General features: G+C 33.1%; 1 protein-coding gene across 6 annotated transcripts in view; it reads left to right on the forward strand.

The window, feature by feature from the left end:
* Window positions 1-27449, forward strand: part of UBE3A (ubiquitin protein ligase E3A) — a 106326-nt gene that overhangs the window by 58310 nt on the left and 20567 nt on the right. For all 6 annotated transcript variants that reach the window (XM_074300330.1, XM_074300329.1, XM_074300328.1 and 3 more), the window contains one exon: window positions 24095-25344. In XM_074300330.1, coding sequence (XP_074156431.1) covers window positions 24095-25344 — 1250 coding nt within the window. The remainder of the gene's footprint in view (window positions 1-24094; window positions 25345-27449) is intronic.

Genomic DNA, 27449 nt, shown 5'->3' on the forward strand with positions numbered 1-27449 from the left:
AAGTTTAACATTCTCCTCTTTGCCTTTCTATACTTCCTTTTTCCACAGTTATGAACTTTATCCCAAGAACTCAGATCTTATCTCACAAAAATGCTCTTTTCTTTAAAATTACCTATTTTCTTCCCAAATCTCCAGACTTTGGTTACCTCTGGGTAAAGTCTTTGCCAATTTTAAAGAGTTAATTCTCCTAGAAGTATTTGATTTTCATTTTTAAAAATGCTTGCTAATCTAAATGAATTTCAAATTGAAAGGATAAAATAGAAAATTTTAGGCTGCAGCTAAGAGATTTAAAAAAAAAAAAAAAAAAAAAAAAAACCTGTAGTAGTCTTTCCTAAAGGCATCCTTTCCTAGAAGTTGACTTATCCCTGATTTTCATTGCTTTTTCTTTTTGACTTTTGTATCTATAAAATACTTAGATTATCTGTTATGTCCAAGTTTTTTTCCCCCATAATTGCTTTCATGATAGTCAAAATCATTTTCAAGCAGAAAAAATTCATAATAATAGTGTTAATAAGACAATGACTATCCATATATACAGCCATTTTTTTCCCCTCATGTATCCAAATCTTTGTAATAGTTGAAGCACACAGAATTTCCATGCTTTAAAAAGAATGAAAATTTTATATAACGTTTTCCATAAATTTAACACAAATACTTTGTACATCCTTGTTCTCCTCCCTGGTTCTCTTCTACTCCAATTACTCAAAGAATTCTTGCTACTTTACTTTGTATTAATATTTGCTGGCTTGACAAAAGCTTGAAAACTGCTGAAAGTTGGTATCATGGAATGTCTTGTTCAGACTTCTTATTTTATAGATAGGGAAACAGACAACATTTTGATTATTTACTAAAGAACATATAGTTCATTAGTTAACTTAAACTCAGGTTTCCATATTCCCAGCCAAATGATAAATGTTCTTTCAATTTGATATCAAGTTAAATTTAAATACTCACGTCTTAGAAAAAAATGTATGTTGAATAGCTATTTCTTTAGGATTCAGTTCACTATAATAATTTTCAAGAAATTTCAGTTGGCTATCAATTTCTCTAAACTAGGAGAAAAAACTTATTTCAGTTCAACAATTCCATATTAAATACCTATTTTGAGCAGTCTAAGATAAGATAACCTTTTTAAGCTAAATCCCATTTTCACGTGGTTATTAAAAAATGAAATTTAGTTTGTAGGATTAAACTTTCAAATTCCAGTTTCATAATCTTTATAAAAAAAAATAATTTGCTAGATGTCAAACTACAAAATCATTTCCAGGAATTTTATTATTATAGTTTATTGTATAACACCTATGAGTGGAATTAAGTACAAAATCTAAGCATTCTTTCATGAGAGATCCTAAAGATAGTGTTATATTCATGCTGTGTTGTACTAGGGTTCTGTTTAAAAGATTTTTTTTAATCACAGAGAAATTTAACATTCGACTAGTTTGATGTCTTTATCCTTTGGATTTGAGTTGTTTGTATTTTTAATTTATTCCTTGATTTTTGTTGTTGTTGTTTTGTTTTTCAGATTTTTTTTTCAGTTAACTTTCTTCCCAGATCTATATAACAACTAAAGTTAAAATTTTCTTTTTCCCTTCCATATTTAACAGAAGGGTTTCTTTATTGTATAGTAATATTGCAATTAAGTATATGTAGGTCCATTAACCCCTTGATCTTCAAAGTGTTTTTGTGCTTCCCATTTTTCACTAAAGTAGGGAAAGGAAGCAGTGACATTAATGAAACAAAATAGTCCATGATAATGTGAGAATTAGACAGAGAATGCTATGGCAAAGAATTACATGCTTGTGATTCATAAATAATCATCCAATCATGATCTAGATATATGAAATTACTTAAGATGAAGCTAAACTGAAGAAAATCATACAAGTCATAATGATATACCAGGGAGAAATCAACCTATATTCAGAAGTTCCTAAGATAGCATTATAATAAATGGTAAAGTTTAACAAGAGAAAAGAAGACATTTTAAAATTTCTTTAGAAAATTGTTGTGATTTTTTTTAAATACTTGATTTAAAAAGAGAAATTGAGTTAAAAGAAAAAAGTTTTTATTTTTCAGTTAGTAGATTATGAGTAGATTGTCCACAGATTTCTCCAGATCAGTGGAAAGAACAATTATCACATTAGTTCTGTTTATGTATTTTAGGTTAATTAATATTTTTAAACATCTTAGAACATTAGCTTGCCAGTTGTGAGAAAGAATTTTCTGGAAAATAGAAATCTCATGCTTCAGAAGGCAAAATGTATTATACTTCAGCCATGATATTGAATAGTGATGTTTCCTAACATCTTTATTTGCGGTTTTAAGATTATAAAGTGCTAAGCTTGCTTTGAAATATTAACTATTTAAGTTGAAGAAATAAGAATACTTCTGTAAAAACATTTTCATTTTCATTTTTTTGATCGTATAAAAAGGTCTTCATAAAAATGTTATGTGTTGCTTTCTCAGTATATAAGCACTTGAGTCCCTTGTACATGGCAAAATTTTGCTAATTCATACTGGTTTTACTCATAATTTACTCTTTTAATCTAGTTAGTTTAAGTTGAGTTTTCCTTTTATACTCATTTTCTCTCTCTTCTTCCTTTCTATTTCCCCTGTTACCCCTGTCCTTCTCCTTTCCTTGCTCCACTTTGAACCCTTCCCCGCAATAGTCCAGTGAATCTATGATCTTATCATTTTGGCAGATCCTTCCAATAAGAACACATAACTTTTATTTTTTGCCCATCTGTTAATGTCTTATCTATATAAGTGTAGAATGGGGAAGTATATAGATGAAGCAGTACTCACTCAAACTGTCCATTGACTATCCAAGTTTTCCCAAATAGCGCTTTGATGGCATCCTTTTACCAGTGCTTTTCTAAAATATTGACTTAGAAAACTCCAAATTAGCAGTATTTATTTGTTAAATATTTCTCATTTTAATCTGGTCCAGGCAGTGTTCCATCCAAGAAACTTTATATATTTGTTCTAGAACTTGATATAATCAGTACTTAATCATTCTCAAATTGGGGGGGGAGGGGGTTGGGGAGAGGCCTCACCATATAAAAAGGAAACCTCTTTAGCTTAAGTTGTGGTTCTTAAATTTAGGGACTACATCTCTTGCCTGAGGATAGCAAACATGTCAATATCAAATATATGTCTCTCTGATTTTTTGCCTTACTTGGTATTAATAATCACCAGGGTTTTGAATAAGAAGTTTTTTAGGAAATCTTGTATAAATTTGGTGGGTCTATGGGAAACAGCTTGTTAGAGAAAAAACTTTAAAGTCATATTTCCCTCCATCAGATATAATGTTTTTATATAATTAGCAAATAAATAACAGGATGTACCATTATGATAAAAAGAGGTGTTTTTTAAAAATCATTTTTCTCTGTTACTCTTATGATTTCATCATTAAATCTTTAGAATGATTTTGTTTAGATGGTTTTCTTGCCAGGTTTCAAATTTGTTTTTCTTCTCACTTCTTTTGTTGTTTTATGAGCTTTTTTTTTGTTGTTGTTGTTCTCTTTTTCTACCTAACAAGTAGATCAAGTATTATTGAGTAAAAGTGGCTTTTAAGCTCTTTTTAGTTACTTATAGGATTTGATGTACATCAGTTAAATTTTTATATGAAATTGATGTAATTGGTTTCAGTGTCATTTTTCTTCTAGCCATTCTCCTGTCCTCCACTGTTTTCCCCTCAGAGGAATAGCTTATTTACATTGATCAAGTTAGAGTTCGGTTTGCATACCATATTTTTTTGGTCACTTTTATCCTTCTAGTCCTGTATTCATTTTGACATTTTCCCCCCATATAAGTCAGTAATCTTGATTTTTCAGATACTCCTGATTCGGATTCTTAAGGCAGTTTTGAGGTAGTCAATGCTCACTAAAATCAGTTTCATTTTTTAAAAATTAGATACTCATGATGTCCAGTGCCTTCCTGATCTTCAAAACTCCTTCTTCCCCCCCCCCCCCCAATATGTGTGGCAGAGAGCTTTTGGATTCTGAGTAGTCATCACTTTCATGTCTCTTGTTCCTTAGTTCTGACTTTACTATCTTTTTGTCTGACTTTACTATCTTAACTTTGATGCCATAACATTGAAATTATTGAATCTTGGAAGCATATGTTTATTTAATTTAGAGCATCTTATGAAACATTTTATTGAATTTCTTTATTGCTTCTTCAATAGATGTTGTACATTAGCTGCAGTTGGTGGTGTTTTGACAAATACTTAGGAATCCTGTGATAAGAGAAGACCAAATACATCATGAAATGATCTTTCTAGTTGCTTCTGAACTTAGGATATTTTCCCTTCCAGAGAGAATCTGTGAGCATTCTTCCACTTAGCTTCAACTTCCTTTCAGGTGATTTTGTCTGTAGCAAGAATGTCATGATTCATTCTGTTCAGTTTTTTTAAAGTGTGTCTTCTTTTTGATCACTGGTTGAGAAGTTCATATATGTAAAGTTCTAGCAGCTAAGTTGATTTTTATAGAGGGACTAAAACATTGGGATTCTTATAATTCTCTTCCATCATTTCTATTATACTATTGGTGTCATTACAGAAATAGAATTCTCTATTTGTCTTTATTTTATGAGGTGCCATCACCAACTAATATAATAACAAATGACTCTCCTGCCCAGCAATCACTTCTTGGAACCTGCCAGGACTTTTCTTTTGCTGACATAATCTACTGCTTCCTAGAAGCAGTCTGTTTCTTTGTTAGTAATTGGTTAGATTTGTTAAGAAATGATTACAGATTACAGATGACAGAGCCATCTAGCATTCCATGCCCTCTTCAGAGAAGTTGCTGTGTTCTATAAGCAAAGCAGAATTGCATTAGCCTCCAAGAAATGAGAGATGCACGAGTTAGAGAAGTTACCCCAGATGGTGGTAAGGGTGTATGTATGTCTGAGAGTTGGTATTTAGCCTGAAGCAGAAAAGGGGAAAGGAGTTTACGTTCTAAAGTTGAGATCCTAAAGATTAACAAGGCTTTTGTTTCCGTTTATATTTTTCCTAACTTTTTTTTTTAATAATAGCTTTTGACATTACTGATCATGCCTTCCTTACTTTCCTTAGCTTCAGAGATAATCACTTTCTTAGTTCTGCTGCCCCTCTAACATTTCCTTCTCTTTTTCGTTCATTGACGCCTTTTCCTTACCTGATCTCCTTAGAGTAGGTATTTTCCAAGTTACATATCCTTGACTTTTATCTTTTTCAATATTATCTTCCTTTAAAAAGATCACTCATTGACCATTTTGTCCATGTAACCCTTAGCCAAATAAGAATCCTCTCTACAATATGCCCAACAATATTTGTCTATTTGAAATCCTCCAGTGAGAGAGAACTTATTTAGTCTCCATGTGAAGTGCATTCGACATTTAGAAAGCTTTCATTGGTGAGAGAGGTTTTTTCCTCTGGTCGTCCTCCAGCATCAGCCCCTGAGGCCAAGTAGAGCAAGTCTGTTGGCTCTTCTAGTCCACACATAATTGAAAACAGTTCTCATATTTCCCTCTTTCTCTCTTCAGCCTTCTCTTTTCCACATGTTTTTGTTGTTCAGTCATTCCCGACTATTTGTGATGCCATGGGCCATAAGCACATCAGTCCCCTTCATCCTCCATTATCTTTTGGGGGTCTTACAAATTCACTTCATTGTTTCTATGATGCTATCTCATCCTCTGCAATCCCTTTTTATTTTATCTTCAGTCTTTCTTAACAAGAAACATTTTTACCAATGAGTTGTTTTATCACCATTTGACCAAAGTATATATAGTTATGGTATTTGATATTTTAGTAAATAGCCTATATTAATTGATTTGATCTCCTTGCCATTCAAGGAAGGGACTTTCAACACACTTTTCCAGCATCACAATTTAGAAGTGTCAATTCTGAAGTGCTTTCTTTGTTTTCCTCATAGTGCAGCTTTCACAGCCATGCACTGGTACTAGAAATGCCATAATTTTGATTATATGGACCTTTGTTGACAAGTGATGCATTTTAGTAAGTTATCCAAATTTCTCATAGCTTAACTTTCATGGAACAAAAGTCCTAATTTCATGGCTACAGCTGCTGTCTGCAGTGATTTTTGAACCAAAGAATATAAAATCTGACACTTCCATTTCTAATCCCTCTATTTCTCTGAAAATAATGGAACCAGTTGCCAAAATCTTAGTTGTGTTTTTTGTTTGTTTGCTTTGATGTCATTTCATGCTGTCTCTAGCTTTTATAAAGTTTTACACCCTTATCAAGAAATCTCTTAATTCCTCTTCACATTCTATTGTCAAAATGGTATCATCTGCATGTCTGAGATTGTTGATATTTCTCCATGCAACCTTAATTCCAGCTTTTGATTCATCTAGTCTAGCAAATATCACATAACTCTCTGAACTTTTCATATTATATATTGTCTTCATATATATACATAAGTCCTGTTCCATTGATGAAATATAAATTCCACCAATGGGACTTAACAAAGGACTATGTCTAATTTAAAATTTTCATCGACTTCAGTATCTATCACAAGTCTTTGTGAATGAATGGTATTGGATAAGTCAATGAATATAGTAAAAATTTTTGGGAGGTTACACATTGCCTTGTCCTTATTATGAGATCAGCCAATATAATTCTACATCCATCAGAATTACATACACACATTTTTGAAGCATAATCAAGGACAAATTTGCCCCAGTAGCTGGATTACCTCTACATTAGCTGGGGGTATCCCTGTTCCCCAGTTATGTATTTAGTTTCACTTGGGTATTTTTAGTTTTTTAATTTTCAAGTGTTGGAAGTTATTCAACATAGTGAATGGGGCTCTATTTAGCTGAATATACCCAGATACTGACCATCTAGTAATTATCTCCTCCTCCCATCCCTATCTTCCACACATACTTTCCAGAGAACACTTTGGTCCTCATAATAAGCTTTTGTCTAGTTTATGTCCCTTATATTTCCAGCCTCATGTCAGACCTGCTAGATCTTGTATTCCACAAGCCTTAGAGAATTTAAGTAATTCCAGTGATAAGCAGTCACTTCCACATGATGATAAGCATTTCAAATATTTTGAAATTCCTTCTTTTTTTAGTTGATCTAAATTAAAGAAGTTTAGCCATATTTTAAAGCCTCCTCATGTAAGCTTGTTTAAAGTAGGTATTTACATTTACATTTTAAATTCTGAACCTTTTGATTCTTTTGTGACTGATGATATTTCTGGATTCTTTTTACTATACCTTGAAAGTCTAAACTATTTGAAATAAACTCTTTTATATTTTATATTAAGTTTTAGGAGATAAGTCTAAAGGACTGCTTGCCCCCCCCCCTTTTTTTTTAAAGCCTATCTTTAAACATAAAATTTCATTAAAGCCAAATATACTAACTTCAGGCAATTTTGTTGGTGAAATAAGTAATTTTAAATCATTATTTAGGATCTTATTAAGGGAATCTAAAACACAACTAAGGATCATTGATATATGATATAAATTTATTTGCCACTTCTGTCATTCTCAGTATACTTAAGCAGTATTGGTAATGAACAGGATGTGAGGGAGATTAAATTAGCAGGCTGGCTCATTTTAACTAGCATTTTGTATATCTTCACATTATTGTTGGGGAAATTATTGTTTTTGTATAATTTGCTGTTGAGTCTTAGTAGTATTTAATGAAGACAACTTAAACTAAATCCTTAAAAATGACATTTGTTCTCTTTTAAAGTAAAATACTTACTTTGCATTATAATATCAAGAAATATTCTTTATTTTAAAAAATGATACTGCAAAGACTGAGTACAGTGATAAAACATTAATGAAACTCAGTTCACTATGCCCCTGTCATGCTGCTTTAGTCACATTCTATTGTTATAAAATATAACAGCCCAGGAACATATATATTTTGATTTCAAATCATTTTCAATCACAAACCATGGCTACTAGTCTTCAAGATGTGTTTGAGACTTTGAACTTCTCATTGCTGACATATTTTTTTTAACTTGTTTTTCTCTACCAAAGAAAGTTCCAACTTGAGATAAAAAATTTGGATAACTTTTTCATCTATGATTATTGTTGTTATTACTCATTTTTCAGTCTTGTCCAACTCTTTATGGCTCCTTTTTGGAGTTTTCTTGGCAAAGTATCTGAAAAGGTTTACCATTTCCTTCAGCTCGTTCTATGTATGAGGGAACTGAAGCACATATTTAAGTGACTTGTCCAGGGTCACACAACTAGTAATGTTTGAAGCTCAGGAACTCAGGAAGAAGAGTCTTTCTGATTGTAGATCCAATCACTATCCTCTGTATTACCTAGTTGCCTCATTTCATTTATGATTGGGTTTAATCTTACATTTGTTTTACATTTCAAGAAATCTTTCCTTTTGTTATATTCTCTCTTTTATTAACTATTATTGAAAATTTGAATATTTGTCAGCTTTTCTCCCTTCATACAATGAGTTGTTCCATCCAGAAGTCATTCATATTTTTTCTAAAAGGAAAACAATATACAAGAAAAGAGGAAGCAGATTTTTCTTGTTTCCTTTCTTATTTTATAGGTAAGATAAAGCATGTTTTCATTATTTTCCATAAAAACAATTTTTGAGGCAATTCTAAGCATTTATCCATTATGTGTCAAGCATTGTATTGTGTACTAGGCATACAAAAACAAGGGAAAAAATGTTTCTGCCCTCAAAGGAGTTTACATTCTACCAAATATAAGAAAGGGAAAAAAAAAACTACTTTGTAATCAAGTCAATCTCCATATGTGCAGTGTAATTTCTAAGAGTTGGAATTAACCACTAGAGGGATCAAGAGAGGTCTCGTAGAATGAGATGAACTTTGTAAGGACTTAGCAAGCACTTGCAGTCTCAGCCTGGGATTCATCTTGTACAGAGGCATGGGGATTGGAGATAGAGAGTTTTGTAGGTTAAAGAGTAAATAGAGCTCTTTAGTGGGACTATAGAGTGAATGAAGGTATGTAATGTGCAATAAGTTTGGACAGATAGACTGGAAGCAGATTGTGAAAGATTTCAAATGCTAAACTGGAGCTATAGGGAAAGATCAAAAATTATTGGCAGGGGACTGATGTGGTCAGCTGTGTTTTAGGAATCACTGTAGCTGTTTGTAAGATACATAGGAAAGGAAAGAAACTTGGATGCAGGGAGATACTGTCATTAGAAGGAAAGTATTATCAAACTCTAGGAGTGAGGTGATGAAAGCCTAAACCAGTGTGCTTGGCCATGAGAGTGGGCAGAAACAGAACAGAAAGAAAAATCATAAACATGATAACACAAGTAAAATTGTTAAGATGTGGTAATAGATATTGGAAGGAAGGAAGAATGAGGAATTGAGTCTAACTTTTCCGAATTATGAATTAGGAAGGATAATTGTGTTCTTGGCAAAAATAGAGAAAGGTAGGAAGAGTAGTGAGTATAGTAGAAAAATCAGGATTCACCAGCATAAAGGAGAAAATGGTTGCTTGTAAACTATTGAGTACTATAACAAGTCTGATGACTGTTTTCATTTTTGTCACAGGCATATTTCTGGGTCTCTATGCTTGGATGGAAGAGGAAGTTAGGAGGGGAAATAGCTGGTTCTATAATGTATTTAGTCTTCCATTTCCCATTATAGCCCATGGAATTAAAGTACAAACTATTCTCTGGAATCAGAGGATCTTTTCACATATCTTAAAGTCAGTATCCTGAAGAGGAACAAGTGAGTCTGTAAAAGGAATTGGTCTGTCTTCACCACAGTATATATGGTGAAGAGAAATGGAGGGAAGCAGAGGAAATGGAAACCACAAAGGGTAATGGCACAGAAAGAATATAAGATAAAGAAATAAAAACTTGTTTTTATAACATCTTATTCTTGCATGGCAATGTGGGGTCTGTGGTCAAATTCTGAACTAGATGTGAAACTCTTATAATCTTAACCCTTCATTGTAAAATTTTTATAATATTATTAACAAGTATTTATAAAGCCTTTAAGTATATACATGTGCTTTTAAAACTTTACAAGTTTCTAAGTTTAATAATAAAATAAATAAACCAGGGTACCTTCTCTCACTACCATAGTGTATAGAAAAAAAGATTTGTCCAATTAAGTACTATTTCTTACAGGAAGCCTATTTTTATCATGAAGTTATATTTATGATCACAAAGAAAAGGAATATTGGCTCATTATTCAGTTTCTACCTGTGTCTATGAACCTGGAAGATAGATTTATAAGCTGTGAACACTTAATGAAGACCTCTTCAAGTCCTTCAAGAAAAGACTCAAGGGATTCTTGGAAAGAGTGATTCTAGAAGCAGACCTCCACTTTAACCAAAAGAACTTTAAGCTCTTTGTCATAGTTTAATGGAGAGCTGCCTTCAAAAAAATAAAAGCTGCAGGAGAAAGAAAAGTGGACCTGAAAAGTTTATAATCAAAATTCATCATCCTCAATAAAAATGTTTCTACTGCCCTGTGTACAGCCTTCATGAGGAAGACTTTCTAAATGAATATACAATCACTGTTTCAGATAGGTAAATATTAGAACATTGTTTTAAATTGTTAAGTCTAAATTTTTTTTTCAAAGCTGTAGTTATTTGAAGTTTCTCATTTAGTAATTTGAGGATGGTATTGATGGAAATATTTGCTAAGTATGCCTTATTTATAAAGATTACTGAGTGCTTTTAACCCTTTTTACCTTATCAAAAACAATATATTATCTGTAAAATTCATTTTAACTTTTTAGGTCTGTCATTTTAGAGTTGAAAAGCCTCGATAGCCCTTCGTTATTTTCAAACATGCCCTGTACTTTATTATTGTGCTTCCTCATTAAGAGGAGCAACTAGTCCTGATTCTCCACCAGAAAGCCCCAATTACTTAAACTCCTACCTAGCTCTGCAAGTATTGAGTTTGGAGAAAAACTGAAAAGGACTTTAAGATCATCTGATCATGTCCTCTACTTAAACTCCTACCTAGCTCTGCAAGTATTGAGTTTGGAGAAAACTGAAAAGGACTTTAAGATCATCTGATCATGTCCTCTACTTAAACTCCTACCTAGCTCTGCAAGTATTGAGTTTGGAGAAAACTGAAAAGGACTTTAAGATCATCTGATCATGTCCTCTTTTTAAGTAGGTGAAAACTTAACATCATTCCCCCACAGTAATTTTTTTCTTTATTTGTGTCAAAAATCTTTTCAAAAATGGATTTAGAAGTCTGAATTTTTTTATTAAAAGGCTTTTATAACATAGTAACATACTTTCCTTAAACTGATTTTAGAAATATAGGAAATGAGTAATATAAAAATCTTTTCTTAATCTTTGCTCAGTATAAATGTGTAATTTAGCTCCAGTGGGCTTTGCTTCCTTTCTTCTCTAAGCTATATTGCATCCTCAAGTAAACTAAAGGGATTGCATTATAACTTAATACTAGAACTTTGATAAGTGGATTCAGAAATTTTGAACTTTTGATGTCAGAACAGTACATACTCTTACCTTCAGTTTTGTCATAAACTTAAGTATTTATTGCACAAGTTACAAATGAAGAGATTGGAATAGATCATCTATCATATTATCTCTTTTTACTCTATGAATCTGTAATGTGGAGCTGAGCATTACTAAAATATTATTAATCCCTTTAGGTTGGTTTTTTTATACTCTTGTTAGGAAATTAGCAAATGAAATATTTTAAATATAATAGAAAGAACTGAAGGATGCCATAGCCACATTTTTCCATTCCATGCATTTAGAGGATGTGTGTGTGTGTGTGTGTGTGTGTGTGTGTGTGTGTGTTTTGCTAAGGTAATTAGGGTTAAGTGACTTGCTCAGGATCGCACATGTAGGAAGTATTAAATGTCTGAGGCTGGATTTAAATTCATGTCCTTCTGACTTAAGGGCTGATGCTCTATTTACTGTACCATCTAGCTGCCCCTCATATTTAGAATTTTGGGGGCATTACTGTTAAACAGAAGAAGGTGACTTTTCTCATGAAGTTTAAAGTTAAGTATTAGCTGGTGACTTTAAAAGTGGTTGCGTGTGTTGCTGGTTTTTGTTGTTGTTGTTGTTTTTGTTTTTGTTTTTTTAATGTCTTTCCTAGTCAGCTAACAGTTTTGAAGTTTTTAATCAGCAAATTATCCTTCTTCGTGGAAAATTGAAATATAAACATGCTTTGAGAATGTTGATTAGCCAAGGTTTAAATGGAAATTTTAGGCTACATATTATATGAAACATTTTGAAACCAGTTTCATGAATTCTTTTTTGTTCTACAATAAAAGCATCATGAAGATGAATCTTGGAAGTGTTAGTTGGATGTGAGCAAGGATATTACAAAGATATCTTAAGAAAATGAAGAATGTCATTTTAGTACCATTGTAAATGTCAGTTTTGTCTAAAATGGATTTGTTTATAATACAGTCCAATGACTTCTCCCTCTTTGAATTAGATTTTTTTTTTTTTTTTTTTTAAAGAAAGGAATCTGGGGCAGCTAAGTGGCACAGTGGATAGAGCACCAGCCTTGAATTCAGGAGGACCCGAGTTCAAATTTGGTTTCAGACACTTAACATTTCCTAGCTGTGTGATCCTGGGCAAGTCACTTAACCCCAGCCTCAAAAAAAAAAAAAAAAAAAGGAAAAGGAAAAGAATCCCATTATTGAGCAAAATAATAATATGGTCTGGTTATCTTGGTTTTATTTTCTATACATACTTTTTCAAGGCATTTTCATATATATCATCTTATTTTTAACTCACTGTTGAAATCAGTATAATAGAAAACAAGTCATACAATAAATTATTAGCTTAGTTGTTTTTAATTACTCTTTCATCTCTTCCTTGGTGTTAAACTACCATGGTTGAGCCACGATAATAAAGGGAAACTGTAGTTTTAAAGCAAAATTTCCCAGTCACCCAAACTTGCATATCTTTACAGTTAGGACACCAATAAAAAACCTTCATATGAACATTCACATTTCATTGTAAGGGTACAGCTTAAAAGGAAGGAAATAGTAACTTCTGACTATTTAGAATTGTTTTGTGTGATTACTAATATTGTAAAAAGTCCACTCAGGATTAACAATGTAAGAACATATTATTTGCTATTTCTAGTTTCTTCTTTGTATTGAAGATGAGTATTTTGGCTGTCGCTTTCTTCATGGTCATTAAAGCTCAGGCTTTGGACTGAAAATGGACAATGAAAGTTCTTATGAGATAAGGTTATGTTCTTAAATGTGTAGTTTGCAATTTAGTAATGGATTACATTCCAGTGTGATTGTGTATATAATTTTTGTTCTAGAACCAAGGTTTATATGGTAAATGAAGGAACTAAAGCATCTTCCTATTCTGTCTGTGCAAGGCTAATCTTAGTTGAAATTCTGAAATAGGGTATTTTTTTAAAGCATTTTTTCTAGGCATGAGGGGACTAAATACTTAAGTTTATAGTCTGTTTCTCAGTGATCCCCCTCATTTTCCAAAAATTTCCCACATTGCAATATTAATTACCTACCAACACCCTTTCATAGCTCAGCTAATTGTTTCTTAGATAAGTTTGGGTTATTTGCAAGGATACAAAATGGATATCAATATGGATCTAGAGCTTAAAGGGAGAACTTAGAGGTCATTTAGTCTTCCTCATTTTATATATATATGAGGAAATGAAGGCTAAGTAAACAATTCCATTGAATGATTTCCTTGCATTGATGAGTCCATGAATCAAAGCCCCTTTCATCCAACTAGAACACTTTTTTTTTTTTTTAAATGTCATGAACCCAATTGACAATCTTGTGATACCTGGAAATATTGTCTCAAAATAATGTTTTTAAAATGCATAAAACAAACACAAAGGATTTAAAAATTAATCGATTGTGGTGAAACATAGTTAATTTAAAAATTAATTTAAAAGTTCATGGACCTGTAAAGGAACATTGTTGTGAATCCATGTTGACATCCTCTGAAGTAGCTAACATTTTACAAGAAATGAATTAGAAAAAAGTCAGGAAACATAGGGGAAGGTATTCATTTTAGGAAAATGGGGATTATAAGAGAGACCTGCTTAAGAGTCTGTCTCTTTATATTCCCCAAAGCTCTTTCTCCTTTTCACAGTAATTGTGACAGAAGGATGGAGGACTGTGGAGAAGCAGTTATTTATGTATGTTTTATTCAGGTCCTATCAAGACTTTGTTAAGTCTTGGTTGATAGGCATTGATTTCAAAGAAAATTTGTCATAGACTCTGAAGTGTATTTTTTAACCATTAGTTTAAATTTTTTTCCCATTTATAAATAAATCTTTGTAGCATTTCATGGTTTTCTAAAGACTTTTATATATTTTGTTTTATCCTTAAATAATATTAGCTAATAATGACATTTATATATTACTTTATGATTCATAAAGTGTTTTATGTGTTATCTCATTTGATCTTTACAAACTTTTGAGGAAAGGGATTATTATTAACGGCATTTTCCATATGAAGAAACTAAGGCTGGCAGCCTTTACTTGACCTGCCCAGGGATCAGAAAACTATTAATAAAAGTTTGTAAAGATCAAATTACAAACTTTTGAGGAAAGGGATTATTATTAACGGCATTTTACATATGAAGAAACTAAGGCTGGCAGCCTTTACTTGACCTTCCCAGGGATCAGAAAACTATTAATTTTCTGTGAGGAAAGGTTTTAACTCTGGTCTTCTGACTACAAGCCCCATATCTATAATTACTGTATCTTCTAAGAGGTAGACAAAATCAGCTTTTCCAAGAGAAAATGAACTGAAATTTTAAGGAAATTGTCAGTGAAATATTAAGTACCTGTTATACCAGAAACTGGGAATTCAAAAATAAAAAAACAAAATTTATAGTTATGAGACATTTCCACAAATAAGTATAATGCTAATGATTATATGCAAACAAAAGTTCAAATAGCCATATGAGAAATTGAAGGTAAAGAGGATTGTATTTTGGTTGGGTTTAGGTAGGGTGAAAGGTCAGAGAGATTAGTGAAAGTATCGTGGAAAAGTTGGCACCTGGATTGATCCTGAAAAGGAAAAGTTACAAACAGGCAGAAGATTTAAGGAAGGAAGTCCATTTTGAAACTGAGGTCAGAGGCTTTGAGTGTGTGGAGGAAATTAGTGCCATGTGAAGAGCTACTTCAGTTTAAAGGGAAGAAGATTTTCATGTTCACAGGTAATTTAGGGTCTGAGCCAAATTGAAAAAAAAGTCTTTTTGATGACAGGCTTCAAGGTTTGTATGTAATTTGGTTGGTTTGGGAGCTACAGAAGGTGTATGAGCTAGAGCGGTGATCCTCAAACTTTTTAAATAGGGGGCCAGTTCACTGTCCCTCAGACTGTTGGAGGGCTAGACTATGGTAAAAACAAAAACTCACACTCTGTCTCCTCCCCTCAGCCCATTTGCCATAACCCTGCGGGCCACATAAACTTCCTCAGTTGGCTGATTCTGGCCGCAGGCTGTAGTTTGAGAACCCCTGAGCTAGAGGATGAAGCTCTTAGGCCTTTGCATTGGGTCACTTAGGGGGCATGGACTTGGGAGACCAGCAGAACTGAATCCTCAAATATATGAAGAGGAGGAAGACAGCAGTAGACTGAATGAGAGGAAAAAGGCTAGAAAATGTCAGAGATTTTTATATTCAATCCTGGAGGTAAAGGCAAGTCACTGAAATAACAAGTCCTTAAATTATTGTTTGGGACAGAGGTTGAACAAGCTTAGAATATATTTATATAATGCTTTAAGATTAAAATTGTTTTCCTCACAATTCTTTTTTTTTTTTTTTTTTTTTCACTTAATATATTTTATTTTGTATGCAATTCTTGGAGGTATATAGTTGGCATGTATTATTTCCATTTTGCAAATTTTAAAAAACTGGCCTAAAATGATCCACCCAAACCAGTAAACTCAGTTCCATAGCTTTTCTGATTTTGTGCTGAGGGCAACTGTCTACACCAGCAAAAAAGAAATTTAAACTACATTTTCAGCACATTTCACCTTCCCATTCTTGGAAATCTGTTGATAGAGATATATTTTAGGGGTACATATGACCACTGATCTTTCTGTGATCGTTTCACCAATATCAAAGAATTAATTGTATGTAGTATTATGATTAAGGAGATATGGGGAATTTTGAGAAATTGTCATTATGGACTTGGTATTTTCAGTGATTTTATTTCTATCTCATTGTCCATTTTTATTATTTATAAAATATTACCATAATAAGCCATTTAGAAAATGCTAATATATTTTTATGAGTCTGTGTAAATAAGAATATATAATTGCTACATTGGAATTTTTTAAACACTGGCAGTATTTGTGGGAGAGCATCTTTATTTTCTATGTATGAGCTTAAGGAAAAGTCCTGGCTTCTCAAAAAAGTATTATGACCCTGTAATTTATAGATTTACCTGACCTCATTTAAATATTTCTTAGTTTATATCTGTTCTGTTAATAAAGATTTCTGTTATTTAAAAAAAAAACAAACTTCTTGCTATATAAAATAATATATTACTTGAATTTGTATTAGTTCCTATCTCACGATGCTAGTCCTTACATTTTAGAGGTACTTCATTTTATCAATAGCTCTTCTAAAATTGGATATTCAGAAGTGGGTATGGATTTCCAGATATAATCTTCACAAGATAACATAGTGGTACAATTAACTTCAAAATTGTGGACATTTTTTATTAATGCTGTCTCAGAAAACATGTTAATTTTTGTTAAATTGCCACAATACAGTGCTGATTTCTTATACTTTCAGTCAGCCAAGTTAAGACCACTGTTCCATAGAAATCATATTCTACTCATGCACGTATGCAAATGATTTTTTTAAACCAAGTGTAGGACTTCATATTTATCCCTATTAATTTTTTTCTGTGAGGTTGTTAATTAGAAATTTTTATACAGTGTATTCCCAGTTTCACAGAATCTACAAATTAACAAATATGTAATTTCTGTCTTATGTAGTTTATTGATAAAACTGTTGTACAGAACAATGACAAAGCCTTAGGGCACTCTACCTTTTTTCAGGTTCATTCATTCAATTAAGTGCCTTCTGTCTGCAGAGCACTTTTATTAGATAAAAAGATGAAAGGGGGAAAATAAATAGGACAATCCTTCTAATGTTAATGCAGATATATAGAGAATTAAGATGATGTTGATAGTATTTGTCTATTACCTTGCCTATTTTATGCCAAACTTCATGTATACTAAGCACTTTACAAATATTATCTCATTTGAGCATTATACAACCTTGGGAGGTAGGTGCTATTATTATTCCTATTTTATTTACAGTTCAGAAAATTGAGGCAAACATATGTTAAATCACTTTGCCAAAAGTCTGAGGTCAGACTTGAACTCAGGTCTTCTGATTATAAGTACAGCCCTGTATTTAATGTGTGCCACCTAGCCACCACCAAATATCTGAATTGCATATAAATGCATTTTTATTTTTTCAGCCACTTCAGTCTGGCTCCATTTGAAGTTTTATTGGCAAAGATATTGGAGTCTTTTGCCATTTTATTCTAGGGTTCATGTTGAAGATGAGAAAATGGAAGCAAACAGGTGAAGTGATTTATAAAAGGTCATAAAACTAGTAAATGTTTGAAACCACATTTGAACTCAAGTCTTTCTAACTCTAAGCCTGGTGCTTGTGCCACAAAATAAAAACAAGGTCTAAGTGTTAATATTTCAAAGTGAAGGCTATTACTAATAGGAGGAGGTATAAGGAAAAAATTCATGGAAATGATGGTATTTTAATTGGGTTTCAAAGAATAAGTACGAATTCAATAGATGATGATGTTGATAGCATTTGTATCAGGAAAGAGGAAAGGATGTTCCAGATATTAGGAAGTATAGGAACAAAGTTATAGTACAGTGGAGTTGGCTCATAGTAGTTGGCTAATAAGAACAAGTTGTTAAATTTTTACTGTGAGCTACACTTATTTACCCCTTGGAGAACAACAAGATGGAGCTTGATTTATTGTTTTGTTGATTTTCTAGGCTTAAGCTATGAAAGAAGTGTTAGTAATGTAGATTAAATTTATAAGTATGTATTGCATGCATTTTTCTTTTCAGGGAACTGTTAAAAAACTTACCAGTTCCTCCTACTATCCAAATCCCCAGAAAAAGAAGCACAGCTGGAAAAGTAAAATAGTAAGATTTTGTGAAAGGCCCTGAATGCAAAACAGATGAATGTGAGGTTTTATTTAGCTTTAGCTTTCAGGCATTATTGATTGACTTAACCAAACTTATAGAAGAGAATGCTTAATGTTAATTTAATTTATCAACCAACCTGGGAAGATTCAAAAAGTTTAGATTAAAAAAAAGAAAAGTCCCTGCCTATTAATCAATACTCTGAATCTACTCAATGAACCAGTTCTTCAAACCCACTGGTTCACATCTTTCAGTAGTATTCACAAGAGTATTATGAGAGGCTTTTTCAATGATTTCTTGAAATCTTGATGCACTGTTACCAGCTATAATCTGTCTACTATGTTGAGGAACAAAACTAGGTGTAGTGGACATGCTTTTGCCATTTTTTTAAAAAGTCTGTTCTGAGTCATGGTTACCTGTATGGAGGGTAAAAGATGAAATGCCAGAGGAAAGATTCAGTCTTTCAAGAATGATTTGTTAAGTAGTTCATGGCAATTGCTCAACAAACCAGGACCAGATCTATTCCAGACCTTAGACTTAGACACCGAATACAGGAATTAATAAACTGCATATGTTTTTTAAAAAAAATAGTTGAATAAAGCCAGTTAATTAATAGGAAACAATACAATATAATTGGAGGAAAGATTTGGAACTTTCCAAATTTGGGGGTGGGGGTGGAATGAGCCAGGTTCAGTTCCTTGAAATCAAAAAAAAAAAAAAAAAAAAAAGAAGTATCCCATTTCCCATCAAATGTTCTGTGAATATAATCTGAATCATAAAAACAATAAATGATTGATTAGTACGGAGTCAGTTTTCAGATAAAACAAGGATTGCTTGAGATGTACTGTTATGAGAAAATTCCTTGCTTCAATCTTAGGATCTGACCAGCATAACCTAGGTCCTTCGTTAAGGGTATCTAAGCAGCAGGTGTGGTCCATTTTCCTAGCCATGGAGGGCAAGGTTCAAACAGTTCAATACAAGTTTTCTTTCTTCCCATAATTGAATAAAGTTTCCTTACTAGAGAGAATTTTGACTAGATCCATAATTGAATAGCTGAACTACCTCTAGATTTAAATAACAAGATGGCATCAGTATGGTTTACCCATTTCCCACAGTCAACCCCTTACAATCCTAATTCTTACAATTCCTTTACCTATTCTTTTCTTAAGTGCTCAATACCTTTCATAATCTGTTTTACAATTTTATTAGGAATTGAAGTTAAGTTTGAAGAATTTGCATTTTCCTTCTTTTTAAAAATTGATCTAGGATTTATCTGTCTTCAGCCAAAATGTGATGTTCTGTAGTCTCTAAATTGTAGATCATTCTCTGGGAGCAGGATTTCTTGGGGAGCTTCTAGAGATAGCCTTCCTTTCAGTTCTGTATTGTGTCCTTCAAAGTCTTGAATCTTTTCCTGTCAGAATGTCTCCAGCCAGAATGAAGGTAGACATGCGCATGTCTTCACCAGAATTTTTCTTAGATCCAGTGTCAACTAAAAAAACTCATTCTTCAGAAATTTTCAAAAGGCCTCAGCTCAGATTTGGACTGACATTCTTATTCTTGTAGGATTTTAATTGCTCTTTTATAGTCATCCTCTTGATTCCAATCCCTTAACTATTTCTTTTTATTATTAACAAAATAAATAAATGCCTTATCACTTTTGAGCTGAGTTTATTTAATAAAGTATTAGATCATGAGAATCTACATATTTTACCTCTGAAATCTTTAAAATGAAAATTGATGCTATCAAAGGCTAACTCTCTAAAAGACTAAGAAAGCCAAAATCAGGAAAAGATAACAGGAGTGACTCATGGAAAGTGAGCAGGGATTCTCAAGCTGGAGACCTGAATTCATCTCCTTCCTCTGATGCTTATTAATTATTATTATTAATTAATAATATTATTATTATTGTCATGGTCCTGGACAAAGCATTTAACCCCCCTTGAGCTTCAGCTCCTTCATCCTCCTAAATAAGGGTAAAGGATAGAGATAGTCTTGGAGGATTCTTCCAGTTTGAGTTCTCATCATGTGAAAGAGAGTCCTAGGATGTTGAGGCAAAAGTCCAAAAAGGAAATCATCTAGGGCAGCCCATGTATTTTATACATAAGGAAACTGAGGCCCATTAGGTTAAAATGAAGGTCTCATCTCTTTCTCCTCCTAGTCTTGTGGAAGAATTTTGCTTTGATGAAAATGATTCCCAACTTTTGGTTCATTCTACTTGCTATTTCATGGGGTAGCAGTATTGTCAGCTTGGCAGGGGAATTGTTTTATTAGTCAATTCTTAGACCTCCTTGTTGCTGTTTTGCTTTAATTAATTTTTTCTGGAAAATGATTCTAACGTTGATGTCTTTACATGTTTTAAGTTCCCATTTTTTCTAGGACTTAAGAATTTAAATTTTAAAAAAGATTGTTCCCAAATATATGAGTAAATGATATGAATGTCATATTAAACTAGTTCTAAGTGTGCCTTTCCTGTTTTGTTTGCTCACGACATCAGAATTAACCCTTGATCTTAGCAGTTTTTAACTATATATTTTCTTAAGTTATTATAAATATGCACACATGCACACGCACGCGCACACACACACACACACACACACAGTATTTTCATCATAAAATGATAAATTTCTTTCTGGTAAATTTCACATAATTTTTTTTTTCTTAAATAGATCTTAATGTTGGAAACTTTGCTTCATTTTAACTATAATGTTGTATTAGAACTAAAGATTTTAAAATGTTGAATGATCCTCAGAGTTCATTCAGTTCAGCTCTTATCTAAATTATGAATTCCAAAAGTTTGTTTCTCTCTAAATCAAGAGAATAATTTATTTTGAGACAATTTACAGTAATTAGAAAGTTTTTTCTCTAAATCAAGGATAAAGCTGTTTTCTTATTACTCATGCTAAATTTCTTTATTTATTTTGAATCTTAGAGTGGCTTCTGGGGCCACACAGAAAAGATCTAATCCTTCTATAAATCAGTTTTTCAAATACTTAGGAATAGCTACATTCCCTCAGAATCCATTCTTTTCCCCTAGCTTCTCTTCTTCAGGCTGAACATCCCCAATAAGCCATTCCTGATAGGAATTAGTAATATTGCATATCTTATTGCCACACTCAATATATGGATATTAAAATGCTTTAATGGATTTTTTAAAGGGAGAGAATTTAATCTTTCTTTTATAAACATTTCTAAGTTTATTTCTAGGCCTGGCTTCCACCTCTTAGATAATTTGGTGCCCCCTCCACACTGAAGCCAGAGACAAAGCCTTGTCAGGAATGGGAACTAGAGGCTGACTTTGCCTAGCACATTTTTGAACTTCATAGTGGATGAGTGACAGATTAGGGTGCTTCATCCCATCCCCGGCCTCTTAACACCAGAACATCACTATGATTTTTCCTAAATGTGGGCCCAGGTATCTGATAAATTACAGTAGCATTTGGAGCTGGGATGAGGAGAATGAGGTTCTGTCTTTGTTGGGGAACTTTTGCTACTGAAAGTAGCCACTACAGATCTCTTTACTGAACACTTGATGTTCATCAGCCCTGTCATTCTCTGATCTATCAGATACTTGGGGAGAAGTTTGGAGAAGGAAGAAGGGGTGAGAGCTCTTCTGTTTACTCAGAGATGGTGGAAGCTACAGAGTATCTTTGCCCTTGTCACTTTATTTCAGTTAATCTACCTATGAAGTAATAGTGGGCTTGTCACTCTACAATCTGTCCCAAATGGGGTCAACAAAAAGTTGGGCGTAACTGAACAACAATATTTCTTACATCTTCTTTTGTATTCTTGTTGGCTTCATCTTCCTATCAAATGAAAAAATGTATGTGCAGAAATTTATAAATCTTGATTTGCTATGTAAATGTGAATTACTACTGCTGCTCCTGCTCCTGCTGCTCCTGCTGCTGCTACTCCTCCTCCTCCTACTACTACTACTACCACTACTACTTCTACTACTACCACTACCACTGCTACTACTGCTACTCCTACTACTACTACCTACTATACCTACTACTATAAGGCCCCATTACTACTTGCCTACCTTGTAATAGCCTTCAAACTAGTAATAAAAATATAAAAGCAGAAGGAACCTTAGAGATCAACTCATTTCAACAGGTGAGTAAATTGAGGTCTTGAGATATTAAGTGACTCATCTGAAGTAACATAACTGCTAAGTGGCTTAGTCTTGCTGTCTTCACTCTAATCAGTACTCTGCTTTCCTCTGAGGACTCTGGAATAAAATCAAAACGCCTTTTGTCTGACATTCAAGGCCTATTAGTCACTTTTACCCACCTTTAGGCCATACCTTATAACTTGATTATGTATTACTTGCTTTTCTATCCTTCAGACTTGATCAGCTCTTTCCTTCTCCATCCCTTTGCTTAGAATTCATACTATTCCCAGACTATTATTAATACGATATTCTTTTAGTGAGAACAATTATATTTGAAAAGTCATCTAAAGAATTATTCATCTTCTATTTTTATATCTTGGGTAAGCTAAGAATCCTTCCACCCGTACTTCCACTAACTGTATAATAGGAAGTGAATTCTACATCAAGGCTCTGTGCTTTTAGCAGAGTGGCCTTGGACAAATCATTTAACCTTTCACTTCAGTTCCCTCAACTATAAAAGGATTTTAATGAGATATTTGTTCCCTTCTAGCTCTAAATCTAATGCTCTTATGGTGTGATCTTTTGATTTGAAACTCAAGACCCATGAAGTAGCATGATATGGTTGAAAGAGCACTAACTTTGATATTAGGGAACCATACTTCCAGATAATGCTTCTGAAAGTGACTTCAGAAAAGTCATTTTACTTCAGTAGGTCTCATTTTCCTTATCTATGTTAGGGTCCTTTTCAAATATAAGATTCTATTCGGTTTATTAAAGTGCCATTTTCTGAAAAAATCTGGAATAAACTAGAAAAAACCCCAAAGATAGTATTGTGTTTTTATGTGGAAGAGAAATAAAGCTAATAAAACATAGGGCCTTATTTGGGAGTAGGAATCTTTTAGATCTTTTTTTTCTACTTCCTCCTTACATGGATAATGAATCAAGAAAATATTGTTGGGGGTGGAGAGAGGAGATTCTCCTCCTCCCCCTACCCCCCCCCCCAAAAAAAAAAAAAAAAGACTTGCCGAACTGGGGCTGTTTGGGGTATAAAATGAAACATAATGTTTCATAATGAACTAAACTAAAATGTTGACTCATTAAAAATAAAATTATCTTAATATATTTGATTGCAAACTGGAACATACTGACACACTCATTATTATCTCTATATTTTAAAAAAACATTTTTCATTAAGGTTTAAAAAACACACTGGATAATGTACTTTCAAGTTCTTCATTATCTATATTGTTAAAGAAATGAATGAATGATTGGCACGGTACTAAGCACTAGGAACATAAATACAAGTAAATAAGACAGTCTGTGCATTCATGGAGGTTATATAAACTAATGGCATAAGACTATTCTTAAGGTGAGCTACAAATGGTATTAAGTATATGAAACCCTAGAGTCAGTCCCAGGGCTAAAGTCTAGGTTTCAATGAGAAGATGTGGGAAGGATGGTCAGAGCAAGCTAGCTTCATTCATTCATTCAGATTTAATTTAATTTATTTATTAGGCAGGAGTGAAAGTAGCAAATAATCATAAAATTTTATTTGTATTTCTGATTTCACAGCCACATTCCAATTAGTAGAAATAATAAATCCCATGAGGTGATCTCAATCACACTGAATATTTTCATTGAGCTGGAGCCAATTTTCTAATTATGTATAATTCTAACATTGCATAGTGCAAATAGAGCAAACTATATTCCAAGGGGCTAAAATATATACTAGGAATAGCCATTTACTTTTAAAAGATTGGTTAAGCAGTAATGGTGTTGAGTTCAAAGTGTTTGTCTTTGCTTTTTTATTAAACTTTTTTAAAAAGTAAATATTTGACTTATAAAAATGTCTTTCTTTTTCTTCCCCAAACTTTATAGATGTGACTTACTTAACAGAAGAAAAGGTATACGAAATTCTTGAATTATGTAGAGAGAAAGAGGATTATTCCCCTTTAATACGAGTTATTGGAAGAGTATTTTCTAGTGCTGAGGCCTTGGTACAGAGCTTCCGTAAAGCTAAACAACATACAAAGGAAGAACTGAAATCTCTTCAAGGAAAGGACGAAGACAAGGATGAAGATGAAAAAGAAAAAGCTGCATGTTCTGCTGCTGCTATGGAGGAAGATTCAGAAGCATCATCCTCAAGGATAGGTGATAGCAACTCTCAAGGAGATAACAACTTACAAAAATTAGGTCCTGATGAAGTATCTGTAGATATTGACGCAATCAGAAGAGTCTACAACAGATTGCTTTCTAATGAAAAAATAGAAACTGCCTTTCTTAATGCACTTGTGTACTTGTCACCTAATGTGGAGTGTGACTTGACTTATCACAATGTGTACTCTCGGGATCCTAATTATCTGAATTTGTTCATTATTGTCATGGAGAATGGCAATCTTCATAGCCCTGAATATCTGGAAATGGCTCTGCCATTGTTTTGCAAAGCAATGAGCAAATTACCCCTTGCAGCCCAAGCAAAAATGGTCAGACTGTGGTCTAAATACAGTGCAGATCAGATTCGGAGAATGATGGAAACGTTTCAACAGCTTATTACTTACAAAGTCATAAGCAATGAATTCAATAGTCGTAATCTAGTGAACGATGATGATGCCATTGTTGCTGCTTCAAAGTGCTTGAAAATGGTTTACTATGCAAATGTAGTAGGAGGAGAGGTAGATACAGATCATAATGAAGAGGAGGATGAAGAGCCCATCCCAGAATCCAGTGAATTGACACTTCAGGAGCTTTTGGGAGAGGAGAGAAGAAACAAGAAGGGTCCACGAGTAGACCCACTAGAAACTGAACTTGGTGTTAAAACTATAGATTGCAGAAAACCACTTATCCCTTTTGAAGAGTTTATTAATGAACCACTGAATGATGTTCTAGAAATGGACAAAGATTACACTTTTTTCAAGGTAGAAACAGAAAACAAATTCTCTTTTATGACTTGTCCCTTTATATTGAATGCTGTCACCAAGAACCTGGGATTGTATTATGATAATAGAATCCGCATGTACAGTGAACGACGCATTACTGTGCTCTACAGCTTAGTTCAAGGACAACAGTTGAATCCATATTTACGACTCAAAGTCAGACGTGATCATATCATAGATGATGCACTTGTCCGGGTAAGTTATGTGGTAATTTGAAATACACCATAGAATATTAGCAAGTTTAGCTGTAAGAAAGATGGAAAAGCCATTAACTATTTGGAGGGAAATGTATGGCATAATGACAGCACTTTGTAATGTAGAAGTTATGGTGAGTGTTTGTAGAAACCATAAGCACAGCTGAATTTCTTCTCTTGAATAATGTGATAGTATTGTGACTTTGGCCCATCATATTCAGAATTATCAATTCAATATTCTTGATAAGCTAAAGATTAAATATATGCAGTTATATTAATAGTTGCCTCTTTGACTAGAAGAAAGTAAGATTTTTCATTTCTGCAAGAGCAAAATAAATGATTTGCCAACCAGCTCCAAGTTTATTTTAAAAATATAAACATAGAAGATACAAAAAAATCCAGAGGAAATTGGGATCACTTGCAAAAGCCACAAATGTAAAGACAGACCTAAATAAGAGAAGGAAGAGTAGTAGTCCCAGTATAGGCAGTTAGTTAGCTGGCATGTGGCATTTTTAGTAACTTTTTTCAAACATGACGTGAGTCATAAGCATTAGAGATGAAAAAGGATCTCAGACCTAGTCAAGCTCCCTCAATTTACAGGTAAGGAAATTGTGGTCCACACTGAATAATCCTTGCCCAAAGTGATAAAAATAACAAACATAAAAAGCTCGGATTTGAATCCAAGTTTTCTGCTATCCAATGTCATACTATACAACTTGAACTCCCTTTTCTATAGAATGCCATCCCCTATCTTCCATCTTACTCTACTGGCCCCTGCTTTCTGAGATTGTTTTCCATTTACTGTGTGTGTGTTTGTGGTATATACTGAATTGTTTATATGTTTAGTCTCATTAGACTGTGGGCTCCTTGACAGCAGGATCATATTTTTTCCTTTCCTTGTATCCTTAATATTTAACCCAAGGCCTGGCACAGAATTAGTGCTTAATAAATGCTTATTGACTGAGTGACTGTATTCTCTCCGCAACACTAGAATCCCTAAAATAAAAGTTACATATTCCTGTTAAACATCTCTACAAATTTTTATAGTTTTACTTTCAACTATTTATGCTAATGGAGGACAAGGCTATAAAGATGAATTAAAACTATAAATAATTGCCAAGTTACCACTATTAACTCAGAAAAAAAAAAAAAGATATGCCTTTTACCATCTTCTACAAACCCCTACATGGAAGTATGGGTACAGTAGTTTAAGTGACATATATGTAAATATCAGTAAGGGGGGGGTAAGAGGGGAGAAGCTCCAGAACAATTGAAAAGTAATATCATATCATAGCATTTAAAAATCTATAAATTTAGCCCCATGTTATTTACTAGAAAATAAAAAACAACTTATTCATCTTTAATTTTCAACATGGAAACAAAAATTCTGATTTTGAACAAATTGAATAGCTTATCTGCTCATGGATAAAAGTATAATTAACTTTTAGTATTCTACACTAGTGTAGAATTGGGGTGTGGCAAAGCTAATTCTTAAAAGTTATATTAGACCAAATTTTTGTAGCTTGACTTGATGGAAAAAATAACTGACTTGAAGCCAGGAAGACCTGCTTCTTGATGTTTAGTGACTTTGGGACCCCAATCAAGTTACCCACCTTCTTAGTGCTCTAGTTAACTCTCATATAAATTTCTGAGAAAATGATAATCTACATATAAGCTCTGGATCCACAGGTTAATTAATTTTGGATCTTTCCATCTTACTGATTACAAAATAGCCAAGTGTCTTAATACTAAAGGACTTTTAACTTTGCAAAATCCAAGTTCCCCAGTCCTCCTTGCAATGCAAAAATTGTTGACTAATGACAAAAAGCTCCAGAGGAGGCAGTTGGCAGTAACATATATATGTCCCTTTCAGAGGCTTGCTTGGTCTTCTTCATTTTAACCATGTTATTCAGAAGCCCACTAATAAATAGGTAATCATTTAAATAACTAATCTTAATCTACAAACTTCTACAAATTTAGCAACTTTGGCTGAAGTATAGATGTAATATAATACACACATGTAGTATTGTGGAGTTTTCAGATTATATGGAGGTGCCAGAGCACAAAATTAAACACTATGACTTCTTGGTTCACTCCTTTGAGCTT

This window comes from Sminthopsis crassicaudata, chromosome 3, assembly GCF_048593235.1.
Source record: "Sminthopsis crassicaudata isolate SCR6 chromosome 3, ASM4859323v1, whole genome shotgun sequence".
NCBI classification, from domain to species: domain Eukaryota; kingdom Metazoa; phylum Chordata; class Mammalia; order Dasyuromorphia; family Dasyuridae; genus Sminthopsis; species Sminthopsis crassicaudata.